Source organism: Onthophagus taurus, chromosome 5 (assembly GCF_036711975.1).
Source record: "Onthophagus taurus isolate NC chromosome 5, IU_Otau_3.0, whole genome shotgun sequence".
Lineage (NCBI taxonomy): Eukaryota > Metazoa > Arthropoda > Insecta > Coleoptera > Scarabaeidae > Onthophagus > Onthophagus taurus.
In genome coordinates this window covers 9,689,690-9,711,798 of record NC_091970.1, presented here as the reverse complement: position 1 = coordinate 9,711,798, position 22,109 = coordinate 9,689,690, and the positions used below count along the sequence as shown (strand labels likewise).

At 28.3% G+C, this 22,109-nt stretch overlaps 2 protein-coding genes across 3 annotated transcripts in view; one reads left to right on the top strand and one right to left on the bottom strand.

Annotated features, from left to right (window-relative positions):
- Nucleotides 1–22,109, top strand: part of LOC111418432 (tRNA (uracil-5-)-methyltransferase homolog A) — a 39,937-nt gene that overhangs the window by 10,718 nt on the left and 7,110 nt on the right. The window lies entirely within an intron of this gene.
- Nucleotides 562–16,870, bottom strand: LOC111418433 (ankyrin repeat and MYND domain-containing protein 1-like). The gene is made up of 2 exons (XM_071196054.1): nt 14,299–16,870; nt 562–1,846 (listed from the first exon to the last, which is right to left on the bottom strand). The coding sequence occupies exons 1-2, from the start codon at nt 16,780–16,782 to the stop codon at nt 581–583; spliced, it is 3,750 nt and encodes a 1,249-aa protein (XP_071052155.1). The 5' UTR covers nt 16,783–16,870; the 3' UTR covers nt 562–580.

Genomic DNA, 22,109 nt, shown 5'->3' with positions numbered 1-22,109 from the left:
AGCGTTTCTTAAATAATATCGTAATAAATGTGATTTGAATCGACAATGACAATCCAATCAATTTTGACAGTGACGTTTTCGTTCAATTTCACCTCAATTCTTATTAACTTTATTAATAAACAATTAAAATTTGTCTTGTTAAACATCTTTATTAAAAAGATAGAGAAGTACATTTTTAGTTAAACTTTTAATTTATTAAGTTTTGTTTTCATTTCGGTATTTGCAGGATAGGCAACCTAATTAGCGTTTTGGTGAAAATAATTCTTTTTAACGTTAATTTTGTTTTAATCAAAAATAATTAGAATTTTTTTGTGATATTAAGATTTACAAGAAATTTAAGTGTTTCTTAAATAATATCGTAGTAAATGTGATTTGAATTGACAATGACAATCCAATCAATTTTGACAGTGACGTTTGCGTTCAACTTCACCTCAATTCTTATTAATTTTATTAATAAACAAATTATTTTAAATTTGTCTTGTTACATCGTTATTAATGAAGTAAAGTTTTAGTTAAACTTTTAATTTATTACCAAAATCAGATAAAAATTAAACTACAATATTTACTTCTTTAACTTTTATTATTTTGTTTTCTTTAAACTAACGTTTGATTTACTTCGTACACTCAATTTAGATTGTGACTTTTTCTTACTTTTCTTTAAACTAACGTTTGATTTACTTCGAATACTCAATTTAGATTGTGACTTTTTCTTACTTTTCTTTAAACTAACGTTTGATCTACTTCGAATACTCAATTTAGATTGTGACTTTTTCTTAATTCTTTTCTTTAAACTAGCGTTTGATCTGCTACGTACACTCAATTTAGATGTGGACTTTTTCTTCCTCCTAATCTCTTTTAAAATGTTTTGAGCCTCTAAAGCGTCTCCAAGCGTCTCTATGAGTTCTTTCTCATCACTTGCAACAATTTCAAGTTTTTCTTCCACAAAGTTTCGAATAAACCCACACGATTTTATAAGATAATCAATTCGTGATAAATCGTCACACTTCGAAAGTTTTAATAGATTGTAAATTCGAAGTGATCCAAATTTACCCATTAAATTGTTATAAATATCTCCATAGGCTTTGTTTAAGGCTTCTTGGAGTTGGTTCGATTCTTTGTATGCGTTTTCAAACTTTGAGGATTCGTTCATCTTAAATCTTTCTTTGTCATAATATAGATAATTGCAGTTATGAATCGTTGATTTTTTGTTACTTAATTTGTTACATTCTTGTGAACAAAAGTAAACCAATCCGCACATTGGGCAAATTATGAGTTTTTTATTCGATTTTTTGCAACAATAAAAACAAACTTTGTAAATTTCTTCGTTTGTATCGATTTCCGGTTCGATTAGATTAGAATTTTTTTGATTTTCTATTATTTTCCAATAAAGTCCGTAGAATATGTCACCAGTTGAGATATGTTTATCTTTTTTCTTTAAAAAATCGTTCAGTAAATTTAAAAATTTATAAATAACCATGATATTTAATTTGTTATATTCGATGATTCCTCGTTGGATGAGTAACTGAAGGCATTTTTGAATCGTTTTTAAACTGAAAAATTGTATTAACGTTTTCATTATATCGGTCGTTTCGTTTTTAATTAATATAATAAAAATTCGTAAATGTAAGAAAGCTTTCGCTACGATGTTTCTTTGTAACATTTCTTTCGTTTTGAGGAGAAGATATTTTTTTAATTCATCAACAGGATTTTTTTTTCCTTTTTTCGATTTTTTAGCTTTCCCTTTTACCTTTTTACCTTTCTTCTTCATCTCTTTCTTCTCATCACCTATAACTTTATATTCTTCTTCCATAAACTCAATAACATTGCCTTTATTTAAAATATTTACCTGCAAAGAAAATGTTTTTAATTAAATTTATTTTTAAATGCAACTTTTTATGCCACTATGCTATTTGGGTTGCATATATTTTACAATTTATGTCAATGTCAGAGGAGCTAGATTAACATAACCTCACAAAATAAAATTTTAAATAAATTTTAGTGATTAACTGTTTATGTAGCATGGTCAGTTTTAAATATCCAAATAATAAGAAATCCTCTATCGATTCCTGCAGTATGTATTATTATAACTTCTTCATTTATTAATTTCCATCAACTAGGGTTTTTTATTCCAAAGAGCAATAAATCCCTAATTATGAAACGTTTTGACAATTCTAATAACATAACGATTTAAAAAATCAATTTTCTCGAAAACTCTTAATTTTGTTTATCAAAGAGTCATTGAATAACTCCAAAATACATTTTTATACTTATTAAAATTTTTGTGACGTTATGTTTATTTTTTCCTATTGACATTCAATTGACCTTGAACTAATTGTTAATTTAATTTAGTAATTAATTATTACTTCATCATTTCATTTCTAATTTGACAGATGACATTTAAACCTTAAAAATGACATTTACAGCTTGTCATACGTCAGTTCTGACTTGACAGATGACATTTATAGTATAAAAATGACATTTCTACTTTAAAAATGGAATTTCCAATTTGACATATGACATTTGAACCTTAAAAATGACATTTATAGCTTGTCATAGAAGTTCTGACTTAACAGATGACATTTATAGTATAAAAATGACATTTCTACTTTGAAAATGGAATTTCCAATTTCACATGACATTTAAAGCCTAGGAATGACATTTATAGCTTGACATACAACAATTGTGATTTGACAGAAGACATTACAGTATAAAAATGACATTTCTACTTTGAAAATGGTATTCCAAATGTCACATATAACATTTAAACCTTAAAAATGACATTTATAACTTGTCATAGAGAAGTTCTGACTTGACAGATGACACTTATAGTATAAAAATGACATTTCTACTTTGAAAATGGCATTTCCAATTTGACATATGACATTTGAACCTCAAAAATGACATTTATGGCTTGTCATAGAAGTTCTGACTTAACAAATGACATTTATAGTTTAAAAATGACATTTCTACTTTGAAGATGGAATTGCCAATTTAACATATGACATTTAAACCCTAGGAATGACATTTATAGCTTGACATACAACAATTGTGACTTGACAGAAGACATTTACAGTATAAAAATGACATTTCTACGTTGCAAATGGTATTCCCAATGTCACATACCACATTTAAACCTTAAAAATGATGTTTATAGCGTGTCATAGAGAAGTTCTGACTTGACAGATGACATTTATAGTATAAAAATTACATTTCTACGTTGCAAATGGTATTCCCAATGTCACATACCACATTTAAACCTTAAAAATGATGTTTATAGCGTGTCATAGAGAAGTTCTGACTTGACAGATGACATTTATAGTATAAAAATGACATTTCTACTTTGAAAATGGAATTTCCAATTTGACATATGACATTTAAAGCCTAGGAGTGACATTTATAGCTTGACATACAACAATTGTGACTTGACAGAAGACATTACAGTATAGAAATGACATTTCTACTTTAAAAATGACACTTCCATTTTGACATATGACATTTAAACCTTAAAAATGACAGTTATAGCTTGTCATAGAGAAGTTCTGACTTGACAGATGACATTTATAGTATAAAAATGACATTTCTACTTTGAAAATGGCATTTTCAATTTGACATATGACATTTAAACCTTAAAAATGACATTTATAGCTTGTCATACAGAAGTTCTAACTTGGCAGATGACATTTATAGTATAAAAATGACATTTCTACTTTGAAAATGGCATTGCCAATTTAACATATGACATTTAAACCCTAGGAATGACATTTATAGCTTGACATACAACAATTGTGACTTGACAGAAGACATTTACAGTATAAAAATGACATTTCTACGTTGCAAATGGTATTCCCAATGTCACATACCCCATTTAAACCTTAAAAATGATATTTATAGCTTGTCATAGAGAAGTTCTGACTTGACAGATGACATTTATAGTATAAAAATGACATTTCTACTTTGAAAATGGAATTTCCAATTTGACATATGACATTTAAAGCCTAGGAGTGACATTTATAGCTTGACATACAACAATTGTGACTTGACAGAAGACATTACAGTATAAAAATGACATTTCTACTTTAAAAATGACACTTCCATTTTAACATGTGACATTGAAACCTTAAAAATGACATTTATAGCTTGTCCTAGAGAAGTTCTGACTTGACAGATGACATTTATAGTATAAAAATGACATTTCCACTTTGAAAATGGAATTTTCAATTTGACATATGACATTTCAAGCCTAGGAATGACATTTATAGCTTGACATACAACAATTGTGACTTGACAGAAGACATTTACAGTATAAAAATGACATTTCCACTTTGAAAATGGAATTTAGAATTTGACATATGACATTTAAACCTTAAAAATGACATTTATAGCTTGTCATAGAGATATTCTGAATTGACAAATGACATTTATAGTATAAAAATGACATTTTTACTTTGAAAATAGCATTTTCAACTTACCATATATTATTTAAACTTAAAAAATAAAACTAAACTAAAATAAAATTAAACTTAATAAATTATTTAAATTATTTAAATATTATAAAAATGACATTTCTACTTTGAAAATGGCATTTTCAATTTGACATATGACATTTAAACCTGAGAAATTACATTTTTAGCTTGTCATACGGCAGTTCTGACTTAACATATGACATTTAAAGTATAAAAATGACATTTTTAGTTTGACCTGCTATAGTTCTAACTTGACAGATGACATTTATAGTATAAAAATGACATTTCTACTTTGAAAATGGCATTTCCAGTTTGACATATGACATTTAAACCTGAGAAATTACATTTTTAGCTTGTCATACGGCAGTTCTGACTTAACATATGACATTTAAAGTATAAATATGACATTTTTAGTTTGACCTGCTATAGTTCTAACTTGACAGATGACATTTATAGTATAAAAATGACATTTCTACTTTGAAAATGGCATTTCCAGTTTGACATATGACATTTAAACCTGAGATTATACATTTTTAGCTTGTCATACGGCAGTTCTGACTTAACATATGACATTTAAAGTATAAAAATGACATTTCTAGTTTGACCTGCTACAGTTCTAACTTGACAGATGACATTTATAGTATAAAAATGACATTTCTACTTTGAAAATGGCATTTCCAGTTTGACATATGACATTTAAACCTGAGAAATTACATTTTTAGCTTGTCATACGGCAGTTCTGACTTAACATATGACATTTAAAGTATAAAAATGACATTTCTAGTTTGACCTGCTACAGTTCTAACTTGACAGATGACATTTATAGTATAAAAATGACATTTCTACTTTGAAAATGGCATTTCTAATTTGACATATGACATTTAAACTTGAGAAATGACATTTTTAGCTTGTCATACGGCAGTTCTGACTTGACAGATGACATTCATAGTATAAACATTCAAAGTATAAAAATGACATTTCTACTTTGAAAATGGTATTTTCAACGTACCATATATTATTTAAAGAGTAGAAGTGACGTTTTTAGTTTGACATGCTACAGTTCTGACTTGACAGATGACACTTATAGTATGAAAATGACATTTCTACTTTGAAAATGGCATTTCTAATTTGACATATGACATTTAAACTTGAGAAATGACATTTTTAGCTTGTCATACGGCAGTTCTGACTTGACAGATGATATTCAAAGTATAAAAATGACATTTCTACTTTGAAGATGGTATTTTCAACTTACCATATATTATTTAAAGAGTTGAAATGACATTTTTAGTTTGACATGCTACAGTTCTAAGTTGACAGATGACACTTATAGTATGAAAATGACATTTCTACTTTGAAAATGGCATTTCCAATTTGACATATGACATTTAAACCTGAGAAATTACATTTTTAGCTTGTCATACGACAGTTCTGGATTAACATATGACATTTAAAGTATAAAAATGACATTTCTAGTTTGACCTGCTACAGTTCTAACTTGACAGATGACATTTATAGTATAAAAATGACATTTCTACTTTGAAAATGGCATTTCTAATTTGACATATGACATTTAAACTTGAGAAATGACATTTTTACCTTGTCATACGGCAGTTCTGACTTGACAGATGACATTCATAGTATAAAAATGACATTTCTACTTTGAAATTGGTATTTTCAACTTACCATATATTATTTAAAGAGTAGAAATGACATTTTTAGTTCGACATGCTACAGTTCTAAGTTGACAGATGACACTTATAGTATGGAAATGACATTTCTACTTTGAAAATGGCATTTCCAATTTGACATATGACATTTAAACTTGAGAAATGACATTTTTAGCTTGTCATACGGCAGTTCTGGCTTGACAGATGATATTCAAAGTATAAACATGACATTTCTACTTTGAAAATGGTATTTTCAACTTACCATATATTATTTAAAGAGTTGAAATGACATTTTTAGTTTGACATGCTGCAGTTCTAAGTTGACAGATGACACTTATAGTATGAAAATAACATTTCTACTTTGAAAATGGCATTTCCAATTTGACATATGACATTTAAACCTGAGAAATTACATTTTTAGCTTGTCATACGACAGTTCTGGATTAACATATGACATTTAAAGTATAAAAATGACATTTCTAGTTTGACCTGCTACAGTTCTAACTTGACAGATGACATTTATAGTATAAAAATGACATTTCTACTTTGAAAATGGCATTTCTAATTTGACATATGACATTTAAACTTGAGAAATGACATTTTTAGCTTGTCATACGGCAGTTCTGACTTGACAGATGACATTCATGGTATAAAAATGACATTTCTACTTTGAAATTGGTATTTTCAACTTACCATATATTATTTAAAGAGTAGAAATGACATTTTTAGTTCGACATGCTACAGTTCTAAGTTGACAGATGACACTTATAGTATGAAAATGACATTTCTACTTTGAAAATGGCATTTCCAATTTGACATATGACATTTGAACCTGAGAAATTATATTTTTAGCTTGTCATACGACAGTTCTGGATTAACATATGACATTTAAAGTATAAAAATGACATTTCTAGTTTGACCTGCTACAGTTCTAACTTGACAGATGACATTTATAGTATAAAAATGACATTTCTACTTTGAAAATGGCATTTCTAATTTGACATATGACATTTAAACTTGAGAAATGACATTTTTAGCTTGTCATACGGCAGTTCTGACTTGACAGATGACATTCATGGTATAAAAATGACATTTCTACTTTGAAATTGGTATTTTCAACTTACCATATATTATTTAAAGAGTAGAAATGACATTTTTAGTTCGACATGCTACAGTTCTAAGTTGACAGATGACACTTATAGTATGAAAATGACATTTCTACTTTGAAAATGGCATTTCCAATTTGACATATGACATTTAAACTTGAGAAATGACATTTTTAGCTTGTCATACGGCAGTTCTGGCTTGACAGATGATATTCAAAGTATAAAAATGACATTTCTACTTTGAAGATGGTATTTTCAACTTACCATATATTATTTAAAGAGTTGAAATGACATTTTTAGTTTGATATGCTACAGTTCTAAGTTGACAGATGACACTTATAGTATGAAAATGACATTTCTACTTTGAAAATGGCATTTCCAATTTGACATATGACATTTAAACCTGAAAAATTACATTTTTAGCTTGTCATACGACAGTTCTGGATTAACATATGACATTTAAAGTATAAAAATGACATTTCTAGTTTGACCTGCTACAGTTCTAACTTGACAGATGACATTTATAGTATAAAAATGACATTTCTACTTTGAAAATGGCATTTCTAATTTGACATATGACATTTAAACTTGAGAAATGACATTTTTAGCTTGTCATACGGCAGTTCTGACTTGACAGATGACATTCATGGTATAAAAATGACATTTCTACTTTGAAATTGGTATTTTCAACTTACCATATATTATTTAAAGAGTAGAAATGACATTTTTAGTTCGACATGCTACAGTTCTAAGTTGACAGATGACACTTATAGTATGAAAATGACATTTCTACTTTGAAAATGGCATTTCCAATTTGACATATGACATTTAAACTTGAGAAATGACATTTTTAGCTTGTCATACGGCAGTTCTGACTTGAGAGATGACATTCAAAGTATAAAAATGACATTTCTACTTTGAAATTGGTATTTTCAACTTACCATATATTATTTAAAGAGTAGAAATGACATTTTTAGTTCGACATGCTACAGTTCTAAGTTGACAGATGACACTTATAGTATGAAAATGACATTTCTACTTTGAAAATGGCATTTCCAATTTGACATATGACATTTAAACTTGAGAAATGACATTTTTAGCTTGTCATACGGCAGTTCTGACTTGAGAGATGACATTCAAAGTATAAAAATGACATTTCTACTTTGAAATTGGTATTTTCAACGTACCATATATTATTTAAAGAGTAGAAGTGACGTTTTTAGTTTGACATGCTACAGTTCTAAGTTGACAGATGACACTTATAGTATGAAAATGACATTTCTACTTTGAAAATGGCATTTCCAATTTGACATATGACATTTAAACTTGAGAAATGACATTTTTAGCTTGTCATACGGCAGTTCTGACTTGAGAGATGACATTCAAAGTATAAAAATGACATTTCTACTTTGAAATTGGTATTTTCAACTTACCATATATTATTTAAAGAGTAGAAATGACATTTTTAGTTCGACATGCTACAGTTCTAAGTTGACAGATGACACTTATAGTATGAAAATGACATTTCTACTTTGAAAATGGCATTTCCAATTTGACATATGACATTTAAACTTGAGAAATGACATTTTTAGCTTGTCATACGGCAGTTCTGACTTGAGAGATGACATCCAAAGTATAAAAATGACATTTCTACTTTGAAAATGGTATTTTCAACGTACCATATATTATTTAAAGAGTAGAAGTGACGTTTTTAGTTTGACATGTTACAGTTCTAAGTTGACAGATGACACTTATAGTATGAAAATGACATTTCTACTTTGAAAATGGCATTTCCAATTTGACATATGACATTTAAACCTGAGAAATTACATTTTTAGCTTGTCATACGGCAGTTCTGGCTTAACATATGATATTTAAAGTATAAAAATGATATTTCTAGTTTGATCTGCTACAGTTCTAACTTGACAGATGACATTCAAAGTATAAAAATGACATTTCTACTTTGAAAATGGTATTTTCAACTTACCATATATTATTTAAAGAGTAGAAGTGACGTTTTTAGTTTGACATGCTACAGTTCTAAGTTGACAGATGACACTTATAGTATGAAAATGACATTTCTACTTTGAAAATGGCATTTCCAATTTGACATATGACATTTAAACTTGAGAAATGACATTTTTAGCTTGTCATACGGCAGTTCTGACTTGAGAGATGACATTCAAAGTATAAAAATGACATTTCTACTTTGAAATTGGTATTTTCAACGTACCATATATTATTTAAAGAGTAGAAGTGACGTTTTTAGTTTGACATGCTACAGTTCTAAGTTGACAGATGACACTTATAGTATGAAAATGACATTTCTACTTTGAAAATGGCATTTCCAATTTGACATATGACATTTAAACTTGAGAAATGACATTTTTAGCTTGTCATACGGCAGTTCTGACTTGAGAGATGACATCCAAAGTATAAAAATGACATTTCTACTTTGAAAATGGTATTTTCAACGTACCATATATTATTTAAAGAGTAGAAGTGACGTTTTTAGTTTGACATGTTACAGTTCTAAGTTGACAGATGACACTTATAGTATGAAAATGACATTTCTACTTTGAAAATGGCATTTCCAATTTGACATATGACATTTAAACTTGAGAAATGACATTTTTAGCTTGTCATACGGCAGTTCTGACTTGAGAGATGACATTCAAAGTATAAAAATGACATTTCTACTTTGAAAATGGTATTTTCAACGTACCATATATTATTTAAAGAGTAGAAGTGACATTTTTAGTTTGACATGTTACAGTTCTAAGTTGACAGATGACACTTATAGTATGAAAATGACATTTCTACTTTGAAAATGGCATTTCCAATTTGACATATGACATTTAAACCTGAGAAATTACATTTTTAGCTTGTCAGACGGCAGTTCTGGCTTAACATATGACATTTAAAGTATAAAAATGACATTTCTAGTTTGACCTGCTACAGTTCTAACTTGACAGATGACATTTATAGTATAAAAATGACATTTCTACTTTGAAAATGGCATTTTATTATTTAAAGAGTAGAAATGACATTTTTAGTTTGACATGCTACAGTTCTAAGTTGACAGATGACACTTATAGTATGAAAATGACATTTCTACTTCGAAAATGGCATTTCCAATTTGACATATGACATTTAAACCTGAGAAATTACATTTTTAGCTTGTCATACGGCAGTTCTGGATTAACATATGACATTTAAAGTATAAAAATGACATTTCTAGTTTGACATGCTACAGTTCTAACTTGACAGATGACACTTATAGTATGAAAATGACATTTTTACTTTGAAAATGGCATTTCCAATTTGACATATGACATTTAAACTTGAGAAATGACATTTTTAGCTTGTCATACGGCAGTTCTGACTTGACAGATGACATTCATAGTATAAAAATGACATTTCTACTTTGAAATTGGTATTTTCAACTTACCATATATTATTTAAAGAGTAGAAATGACATTTTTAGTTTGACATGCTACAGTTCTAAGTTAACAGATGACACTTATAGTATGAAAGACATTTCTACTTTAAAAATGGCATTTCTAATTTGACATATGACATTTAAACTTGAGAAAAGACATTTCTAGCTTGTCATACGGCAGTTCTGACTTGAGAGATGACATTCAAAGTATAAAAATGACATTTCTACTTTGAAAATGGTATTTTCAACGTACCATATATTATTTAAAGAGTAGAAGTGACATTTTTAGTTTGACATGCTACAGTTCTAAGTTGACAGATGACACTTATAGTATGAAAATGACATTTCTACTTTGAAAATGGCATTTCCAATTTGACATATGACATTTAAACCTGAGAAACTACATTTTTAGCTTGTCATACAGCAGTTCTGGATTAACATATGACATTTAAAGTATAAAAATGACATTTCTAGTTTGACCTGCTACAGTTCTAACTTGACAGATGACATTTATAGTATAAAAATGACATTTCTACTTTGAAAATGGCATTTTACTATTTAAAGAGTAGAAATGACATTTTTAGTTTGACATGCTACAGTTCTAAGTTGACAGATGACACTTATAGTATGAAAATGACATTCCTACTTTGAAAATGGCATTTCCAATTTGACATATGACATTTAAACCTGAGAAATTACATTTTTAGCTTGTCATACGGCAGTTCTGGCTTAACATATGACATTTAAAGTATAAAAATGACATTTCTAGTTTGACCTGCTACAGTTCTAACTTGACAGATGACATTTATAGTATATAAATGACATTTCTACTTTGAAAATGGCATTTTATTATTTAAAGAGTAGAAATGACATTTTTAGTTTGACATGCTACAGTTCTAAGTTGACAGATGACACTTATAGTATGAAAATGACATTTCTACTTTGAAAATGGCATTTCCAATTTGACATATGACATTTAAACTTGAGAAATTACATTTTTAGCTTGTCATACGGCAGTTTTGACTTAACATATGACATTTAAAGTATAAAAATGACATTTCTAGTTTGACCTGCTACAGTTCTAACTTGACAGATGACATTTATAGTATAAAAATGACATATCTACTTTGAAAATGGCATTTCTAATTTGACATATGACATTTAAACTTGAGAAATTACATTTTTAGCTTGTCATACGGCAGTTTTGACTTAACATATGACATTTAAAGTATAAAAATGACATTTCTAGTTTGACCTGCTACAGTTCTAACTTGACAGATGACATTTATAGTATATAAATGACATTTCTACTTTGAAAATGGCATTTTATTATTTAAAGAGTAGAAATGACATTTTTAGTTTGACATGCTACAGTTCTAAGTTGACAGATGACACTTATAGTATGAAAATGATATTTCTACTTTGAAAATGGCATTTCCAATTTGACATATGACATTTAAACTTGAGAAATTACATTTTTAGCTTGTCATACGGCAGTTTTGACTTAACATATGACATTTAAAGTATAAAAATGACATTTCTAGTTTGACCTGCTACAGTTCTAACTTGACAGATGACATTTATAGTATATAAATGACATTTCTACTTTGAAAATGGCATTTTATTATTTAAAGAGTAGAAATGACATTTTTAGTTTGACATGCTACAGTTCTAAGTTGACAGATGACACTTATAGTATGAAAATGACATTTCTACTTTGAAAATGGCATTTCCAATTTGACATATGACATTTAAACTTGAGAAATTACATTTTTAGCTTGTCATACGGCAGTTTTGACTTAACATATGACATTTAAAGTATAAAAATGACATTTCTAGTTTGACCTGCTACAGTTCTAACTTGACAGATGACATTTATAGTATAAAAATGACATATCTACTTTGAAAATGGCATTTCTAATTTGACATATGACATTTAAACTTGAGAAATGACATTTTTAGCTTGTCATACGGCAGTTCTGACTTGACAGATGACATTCATAGTATAAAAATGACATTTCTACTTTGAAAATGGTATTTTCAACTTACCATATATTATTTAAAGAGTACAAATGACATTTTTAGTTTGACATGCTACAGTTCTAAGTTGACAGATGACACTTATAGTATGAAAATGACATTTCTACTTTGAAAATGGCATTTCTAATTTGACATATGACATTTAAACTTGAGAAATGACATTTTTAGCTTGTCATACGGCAGTTCTGACTTGACAGATGATATTCAAAGTATAAAAATGACATTTCTACTTTGAAGATGGTATTTTCAACTTACCATATATTATTTAAAGAGTTGAAATGACATTTTTAGTTTGATATGCTACAGTTCTAAGTTGACAGATGACACTTATAGTATGAAAATGACATTTCTACTTTGAAAATGGCATTTCCAATTTGACATATGACATTTAAACCTGAGAAATTACATTTTTAGCTTGTCATACGACAGTTCTGGATTAACATATGACATTTAAAGTATAAAAATGACATTTCTAATTTGACCTGCTACAGTTCTAACTTGACAGATGACATTTATAGTATAAAAATGACATTTCTACTTTGAAAATGGCATTTCTAATTTGACATATGACATTTAAACTTGAGAAATGACATTTTTAGCTTGTCATACGGCAGTTCTGACTTGAGAGATGACATTCAAAGTATAAAAATGACATTTCTACTTTGAAATTGGTATTTTCAACGTACCATATATTATTTAAAGAGTAGAAGTGACGTTTTTAGTTTGACATGCTACAGTTCTAAGTTGACAGATGACACTTATAGTATGAAAATGACATTTCTACTTTGAAAATGGCATTTCCAATTTGACATATGACATTTAAACTTGAGAAATGACATTTTTAGCTTGTCATACGGCAGTTCTGACTTGAGAGATGACATCCAAAGTATAAAAATGACATTTCTACTTTGAAAATGGTATTTTCAACGTACCATATATTATTTAAAGAGTAGAAGTGACGTTTTTAGTTTGACATGTTACAGTTCTAAGTTGACAGATGACACTTATAGTATGAAAATGACATTTCTACTTTGAAAATGGCATTTCCAATTTGACATATGACATTTAAACCTGAGAAATTACATTTTTAGCTTGTCATACGGCAGTTCTGGCTTAACATATGATATTTAAAGTATAAAAATGATATTTCTAGTTTGATCTGCTACAGTTCTAACTTGACAGATGACATTCAAAGTATAAAAATGACATTTCTACTTTGAAAATGGTATTTTCAACGTACCATATATTATTTAAAGAGTAGAAGTGACGTTTTTAGTTTGACATGCTACAGTTCTAAGTTGACAGATGACACTTATAGTATGAAAATGACATTTCTACTTTGAAAATGGCATTTCCAATTTGACATATGACATTTAAACCTTAGAAATGATATTTCCAATTGGACAACTAACACTCAAACTATAAATTTGATTAAAGTTTTAGGATTTTATATTGAAAAATTTTTCAATTAAACCCAAAAACAAATTTATTTAAAATCTTTTGATATTGAAATTTTTGTGAGGTTATGTTCATTTCGATTGACATTGACAAAAATGAAAAATAATACAAATTCATACCAAAGGATTAAAATTGAACCCAATTAAAACATCATAAACTTCTTGGGCCACCTCCAAAGGAAGAATCAAATTATATCTTTTCAAAATTAAAATCGTTAAAGCCGAACCCATATTTTCCCCAAAAACACCATAAGGATCGATCAAATTCGATTCAACAAACCATTTTATAAGCTTTACATTCCCCCTTAAAATAGCAATTGAAAACGGGGTATGCCCAAGATACACTTCATTCAAATCCAATTTAAATTCCAATAAAAATTGAAACATTTTTAATTGATAGTCATTTAAATCCCATTCGAAATCGTAACGCATCGAGAGAATATGAGAAGGATTTTTTCCTTTATCAATAATAGATGGGTCAGGACGAATTTTTCCTAATAATTTCAATTTTTCTTTTAGCCAATGACTCGGGGACGCTTTTTGATTCGGATTAGCCCCCGATTTTAAGATGGTTTCAAACATTTCAGTGTTGGACGTTGAAAATGGGAGACAACACAAAAGGTGAAGTGGTGTTAATCCATCGGTAGGTGAAAAGACGTTTAAATCTGCGTTATATTCAATCAAAACATCAACAATTTCTTGGCAATCACTATAAACGGCGATTAATACCGAAGGGAGTGGAACTTGACAAAAATTCGGGTCACAACCGAGTTCTAAAAGGGTTTTAATCGTCGTTAAGATTGTGTTTAAGTTTTCTTCTTTTAATAATTGCTTTGAATCAACTTTTTGTATTTTTGTTTCGCTTTTTATTATTGATTTATTTCGCTTTAATGTGTTTATTTTTAATTGGCTACTTTTTCTTGATTGATTCGTTTTGGCTGATTTACTTGATTTACTTTTTTTGTGAGAGACTTTTTTGTCGAACTTAATTTTTTTAACTGGGGGTAGTTTTATTTCCGTTGAGAATAAATATCTTTGATTCTGATCCGCAATTAATTCGTATTCGCCTTGAAATCCTTTCACATCATCACAAGGAACCTCTAAAACATCGTTTTCATCCAACATCGCTTTTAAATCAACCGAAGAATCTTTAAATCTCCACTTATTATCATTCTCAACATTTTCTTTGGTGGTATCATTTAGAAAAGCTCTCTCCCAATCGACTATATCTTTTTTATACGCTACGTATCTTAAGATACACATTGATAGAGCTGATAATCCATCATCATTAACTTTGTCTAAGTCGGCCCCAAAGTTGCACAACATTTTTAGGACTCCCCATTTATCTTTAGCTGAAGCAAAGATTGCAGCGACGTTTCCCTTTGAATCTGAAACATCCGGATTAACATTTTTTTCAGTTAATAATCTCGCAGCTAATTGATCATTCCCATTTGAAGCTTCTTGAAGGAAGCGAATACAACACATCTCGTAATCTCCAGGTGGTCCAAACTTTAATCGATCGCCGATTAATAAACTTCGAACGTTAAATGAAACATTTTTTTCTAAATTAAGGTTACGATATGTGTACTTTAACATTTCGATCGATTCTTGCGAGTTATTCCAAGCTAAAACTCTGCTTGATAACGGCGGGATTGAGTCGTTTTTGTATTTTTCGGGGAGTTTTCTTAAAATATTTTGCTTAATCAAAATTAAATTCCGCTCCCCGCTTGGATGAGCTAAAAGAAGATTAAATTCTTCAAAGAAAGCATCAAGAAGGTTTTTAATTAAATCGAAATTAACGTTTTGAATCAAATCGGGGTTTTCATCAATTATTTTCGACTCCATAAAACTTAAACGACTCCCCTCAGGAATTTTTTCCAAATCACCCCCATTTTCGAGTAAATAATCAAAAACTTGAGATAATTTCTCCTCCGTTTGTCCACTATTTAAGGAACCATCATAAATTTGGGCATCATAAAGCTTCTTATCAAATAACAAACTCTTTATATTCCTCACAAAAGGGTTATAAAGTTGGTTAGATAACCTTAAAACATCTTTTGGGGCCCCTAATTTCTTTAAAATCTCTATTGCAACATCTTTCGATTCAAAATCTTCCTCACAAAGCGTAATTAACGTTTTAAACTTTAATAATTTCTTCTTACCCTCACCTGAATAAGCTAAAATTGGTAAATACTCAGGAAAAATGGTGTAACAAATCCTAGAAAGTCGATCTCCATTCCACAACCCCACATCTTGATTTCCATTTAAATAAGATAAAACGCCAGGTCCAAAACGTTTATTTCTTCTAATTAAACCCTCGAAATACGATTCGTTCGAATACGCTATGGATGAATATCCGTGAATAAAACTTCCGTGAAATGTTCCTTCGACCAAAAAATCGTTTTTATTTTCTTGTAACCAAGTGTAAGTGCCATAACCGTGTAATGAATCTTGAAAGAAATCGCCCTGGTATCGTTCGAACGATTTGCACTGCCAAATTTGTTCGCCTTCTCCGCTGCGTTGATTTGCAAAATTTAAATCGCCCTTATAGGTTTGTTTAGAAGCTGGAAAGTAACCTGATTCAATAACGTAAAGTTTATCCATTTTTAGCCCGAAATAATACTAAAAAAATAATAAAAATAATTATAAAAAAATTATTACAAAAAAATCAACAAAATAAACAACTGTCAGTTTTGACAGGTAATAAATAATGTGAAGTTAGGATAATAAATTTTGGTCGTATCAAAAACTTTTTCAACTAATATTTGTTTAGAATTTAATTAGGAATAATTTTCGTTTGAAACATTTTTCAAAATTCTTGCTAGGTGACGCTGTTTACTAGTATAAGATGTTTTTTTATTTCCCTCTGCATAGTACGGCATCTCAAGATACGTAGTTTTGTGTGTTTCAAAAAATGTTTCATATAATATTTACTTAGAATACATTTTAAAATGGTGTTTTCAAAACAAACTTTTAATATTTCCACAAGGTGGCGCTGTATACTGATATAGAATTGACATTTTTTGAGGTTATCTCACTAATTAAAGGTTGTATAAAAAAATTTTTCAAACAATATTTGTTTAGAATCAAATCATAAACAATTTTCGTTTGAAACATTTTTCAAAATTCTTGCTAGGTGACGCTGTTTACTAGTATAAGATGTTTTTTTATTTCCCTCTGCGTAGTACGGCATTTCAAGATACGTATTTTTGTGTTTTTCGAAAAATGTTTCATATAATACTTAGAATACATTTTAAAATCGTTTTTTCAAATCAAACTTTTAATATTTCCACAAGGTGGCGCCGTATACTGATATAGAATTGACATTTTTTGAGGTTATCTCACTAATTAAAAGTTGTATAAAAAAATTTTTCAAACAATATTTGTTTAGAATTAAATCATAAACAATTTTCGTTTGAAACATTTTTCAAAATTCTTGCTAGGTAGCGCTGTTTACTAGTATAAGATGTTTTTTATTTCCCTCTGCATAGTACGGCATTTCAAGATACGTATTTTTGTGTTTTTCGAAAAATGTTTCATATAATACTTACTTAGAATACATTTTAAAATCGTTTTTTCAAATCAAACTTTTAATATTTCCACAAGGTGGCGCTGTATACTGATATAGAATTGACATTTTTTGAGGTTATCTCACTAATTAAAGGTTGTATAAAAAAATTTTTCAAACAATATTTGTTTAGAATCAAATCATAAACAATTTTTGTTTGAAACATTTTTCAAAATTTTTGCTAGGTGGCGCTGTTTACTAGTATAAGATTTTTCTTATTTCCCTCTGCATAGTACGGCATTTCAAGATACGTATTTTTGTGTTTTTCGAAAAATGTTTCATATAATACTTACTTAGAATACATTTTAAAATCGTTTTTTCAAATCAAACTTTTAATATTTCCACAAGGTGGCGCTGTATACTGATATAGAATTGACATTTTTTGAGGTTATCTCGCTAATTAAAGGTCGCATAGAAAATTTTTTCAAACAAAATTTGTTTAGAATTAAATCATAAACAATTTTTGTTTGAAGCATTTTTCAATATTCTTGCTAGGTGACGCTGTTTACTAGTATAAGATGTTTTTTATTTCCCTCTGCATAGTACGGCATTTCAAGATACGTATTTTTGTGTTTTTCGAAATATGTTTCATATAATACTTACTTAGAATACATTTTAAAATCGTTTTTTCGAAACAAACTTTTAATATTTCCACAAGGTGGCGCTGTATACTGATATAGAATTGACATTTTTTGAGGTTATCTCACTAATTAAAAGTTGTATAAAAAAATTTTTCAAACAATATTTGTTTAGAATTAAATCATAAACAATTTTCGTTTGAAACATTTTTCAAAATTCTTGCTAGGTAGCGCTGTTTACTAGTATAAGATGTTTTTTATTTCCCTCTGCGTAGTACGGCATTTCAAGATACGTATTTTTGTGTGTTTCAAAAAATGTTTCATATAATACTTACTTAGAATACATTTTAAAATCGTTTTTTCAAAACAAACTTTTAATACTTCCACAAGGTGGCGCTGTATACTGATACAGAATTGACATTTTTTGAGGTTATCTCACTAATTAAAGGTTGTATAAAAAAATTTTTCAAACAATATTTGTTTAGAATCAAATCATAAACAATTTTTGTTTGAAACATTTTTCAAAATTTTTGCTAGGTGGCGCTGTTTACTAGTATAAGATGTTTTTTATTTCCCTCTGCGTAGTACGGCATTTCAAGATACGTATTTTTGTGTGTTTCAAAAAATGTTTCATATAATACTTACTTAGAATACATTTTAAAATGGTGTTTTCAAAACAAACTTTTAATATTTCCACATGGTGGCGCTGTATACTGATACAGAATTGACATTTTTTGAGGTTATCTCACTAATTAAAGGTTGTATAAATAATTTTTTCAAACAATATTTGTTTAGAATCAAATTAGAAATAATTTTCATTTGAAACATTTTTCAAAATTCTTGCTAGGTGGCGCTGTTTACTGGTATAAGATATTTTATTTCCCTCTGCATAGTACGGTATTTCAAGATACGTATTTTTGTGTTTTTCGAAAAATGTTTCATATAATACTTACTTAGAATACATATTGAAATCGTTTTTTCAAAACAAACTTTTAATATTTCCACAAGGTGGCGCTGTATACTGATATAGAATTGACATTTTTTGAGGTTATCTCACTAATTAAAGGTTGTATAAAAAAATTTTTCAAACAATATTTGTTTAGAATCAAATCATAAACAATTTTCGTTTGAAACATTTTTCAAAATTCTTGCTAGGTAGCGCTGTTTACTAGTATAAGATGTTTTTTTTTATTTCCCTCTGCATAGTACGGCATTTCAAGAAACGTATTTTTGTGTTTTTCGAAAAATGTTTCATATAGTACTTACTTAGAATACATTTTAAAATCGTTTTTTCAAAACAAACTTTTAATATTTCCACAAGGTGGCGCTGTATAGTGATATAGAATTGACATTTTTTGAGGTTATCTCGCTAATTAAAGGTCGCATAGAAAATTTTTTCAAACAAAATTTGTTTAGAACCAAATCATAAACAATTTTCGTTTGAAACATTTTTCAAAATTCTTGCTAGGTGACGCTGTTTACTAGTATAAGATGTTTTTTTATTTCCCTCTGCATAGTACGGTATTTCAAGATACGTATTTTTGTGTTTTTCGAAAAATGTTTCATATAATACTTACTTAGAAAACATTTTAAAATGGTTTTTTCAAAACAAACTTTTAATATTTCCACAAGGTGGCGTTGTATACTGATATAGAATTGACATTTTTTGAGGTTATCTCACTAATTAAAAGTTGTATAAAAAAATTTTTCAAACAATATTTGTTTAGAATTAAATCATAAACAATTTTCGTTTGAAACATTTTTCAAAATTCTTGCTAGGTAGCGCTGTTTACTAGTATAAGATGTTTTTCATTTCCCTCTGCGTAGTACGGCATTTCAAGATACGTATTTTTGTGTGTTTCAAAAAATGTTTCATATAATACTTACTTAGAATACATTTTAAAATGGTTTTTTCAAAACAAACTTTTAATATTTCCACAAGGTGGCGTTGTATACTGATATAAAATTGACATTTTTTGAGGTTATCTCACTAATTAAAGGTCGTATAAGAAATTTTTTCAAATAATATTTGTTTAAAATCAAATTAGAAATAATTTTCGTTTGAAACATTTTTCAAAATTCTTGCTAGGTGACGCTGTTTACTAGTATAAGATGTTTTTTTATTTCCCTCTGCATAGTACGGCATTTCAAGATACGTATTTTTGTGTTTTTCGAAAAATGTTTCATATAATACTTACTTAGAATACATTTTAAAACGGTTTTTCAAAACAAACTTTTAATATTTCCACAAGGTGGCGCTGTATACTGATACAGAATTGACATTTTTTGAGGTTATCTTTATAATTAAAGGTCGTATAAAAAATTTTTTCAAATAATATTTATTTAGAATCTAATCAGAAATAATTTTCATTTGAAACATTTTTCAAAATTCTTGCTAGGTGGCGCTGTTTACTGGTATAAGATATTTTATTTCCCTCTGCATAGTACGGTATTTCAAGATACGTATTTTTGTGTTTTTCGAAAAATGTTTCATATAATACTTACTTAGAATACATTTTAAAATCGTTTTTTCGAAACAAACTTTTAATATTTCCACAAGGTGGCGCTGTATACTGATATAGAATTGACATTTTTTGAGGTTATCTCACTAATTAAAAGTTGTATAAAAAAATTTTTCAAACAATATTTGTTTAGAATTAAATCATAAACAATTTTCGTTTGAAACATTTTTCAAAATTCTTGCTAGGTAGCGCTGTTTACTAGTATAAGATGTTTTTTATTTCCCTCTGCGTAGTACGGCATTTCAAGATACGTATTTTTGTGTGTTTCAAAAAATGTTTCATATAATACTTACTTAGAATACATTTTAAAATGGTTTTTTCAAAACAAACTTTTAATATTTCCACAAGGTGGCGTTGTATACTGATATAAAATTGACATTTTTTGAGGTTATCTCACTAATTAAAGGTCGTATAAGAAATTTTTTCAAATAATATTTGTTTAAAATCAAATTAGAAATAATTTTCGTTTGAAACATTTTTCAAAATTCTTGCTAGGTGACGCTGTTTACTAGTATAAGATGTTTTTTTATTTCCCTCTGCATAGTACGGCATTTCAAGATACGTATTTTTGTGTTTTTCGAAAAATGTTTCATATAATACTTACTTAGAATACATTTTAAAATCGTTTTTTCAAATCAAACTTTTAATATTTCCACAAGGTGGCGCTGTATACTGATATAGAATTGACATTTTTTGAGGTTATCTCACTAATTAAAGGTTGTATAAAAAAATTTTTCAAACAATATTTGTTTAGAATCAAATCATAAACAATTTTTGTTTGAAACATTTTTCAAAATTTTTGCTAGGTGGCGCTGTTTACTAGTATAAGATTTTTCTTATTTCCCTCTGCATAGTACGGCATTTCAAGATACGTATTTTTGTGTTTTTCGAAAAATGTTTCATATAATACTTACTTAGAATACATTTTAAAATCGTTTTTTCAAATCAAACTTTTAATATTTCCACAAGGTGGCGCTGTATACTGATATAGAATTGACATTTTTTGAGGTTATCTCGCTAATTAAAGGTCGCATAGAAAATTTTTTCAAACAAAATTTGTTTAGAATTAAATCATAAACAATTTTTGTTTGAAGCATTTTTCAATATTCTTGCTAGGTGACGCTGTTTACTAGTATAAGATGTTTTTTATTTCCCTCTGCATAGTACGGCATTTCAAGATACGTATTTTTGTGTTTTTCGAAATATGTTTCATATAATACTTACTTAGAATACATTTTAAAATCGTTTTTTCGAAACAAACTT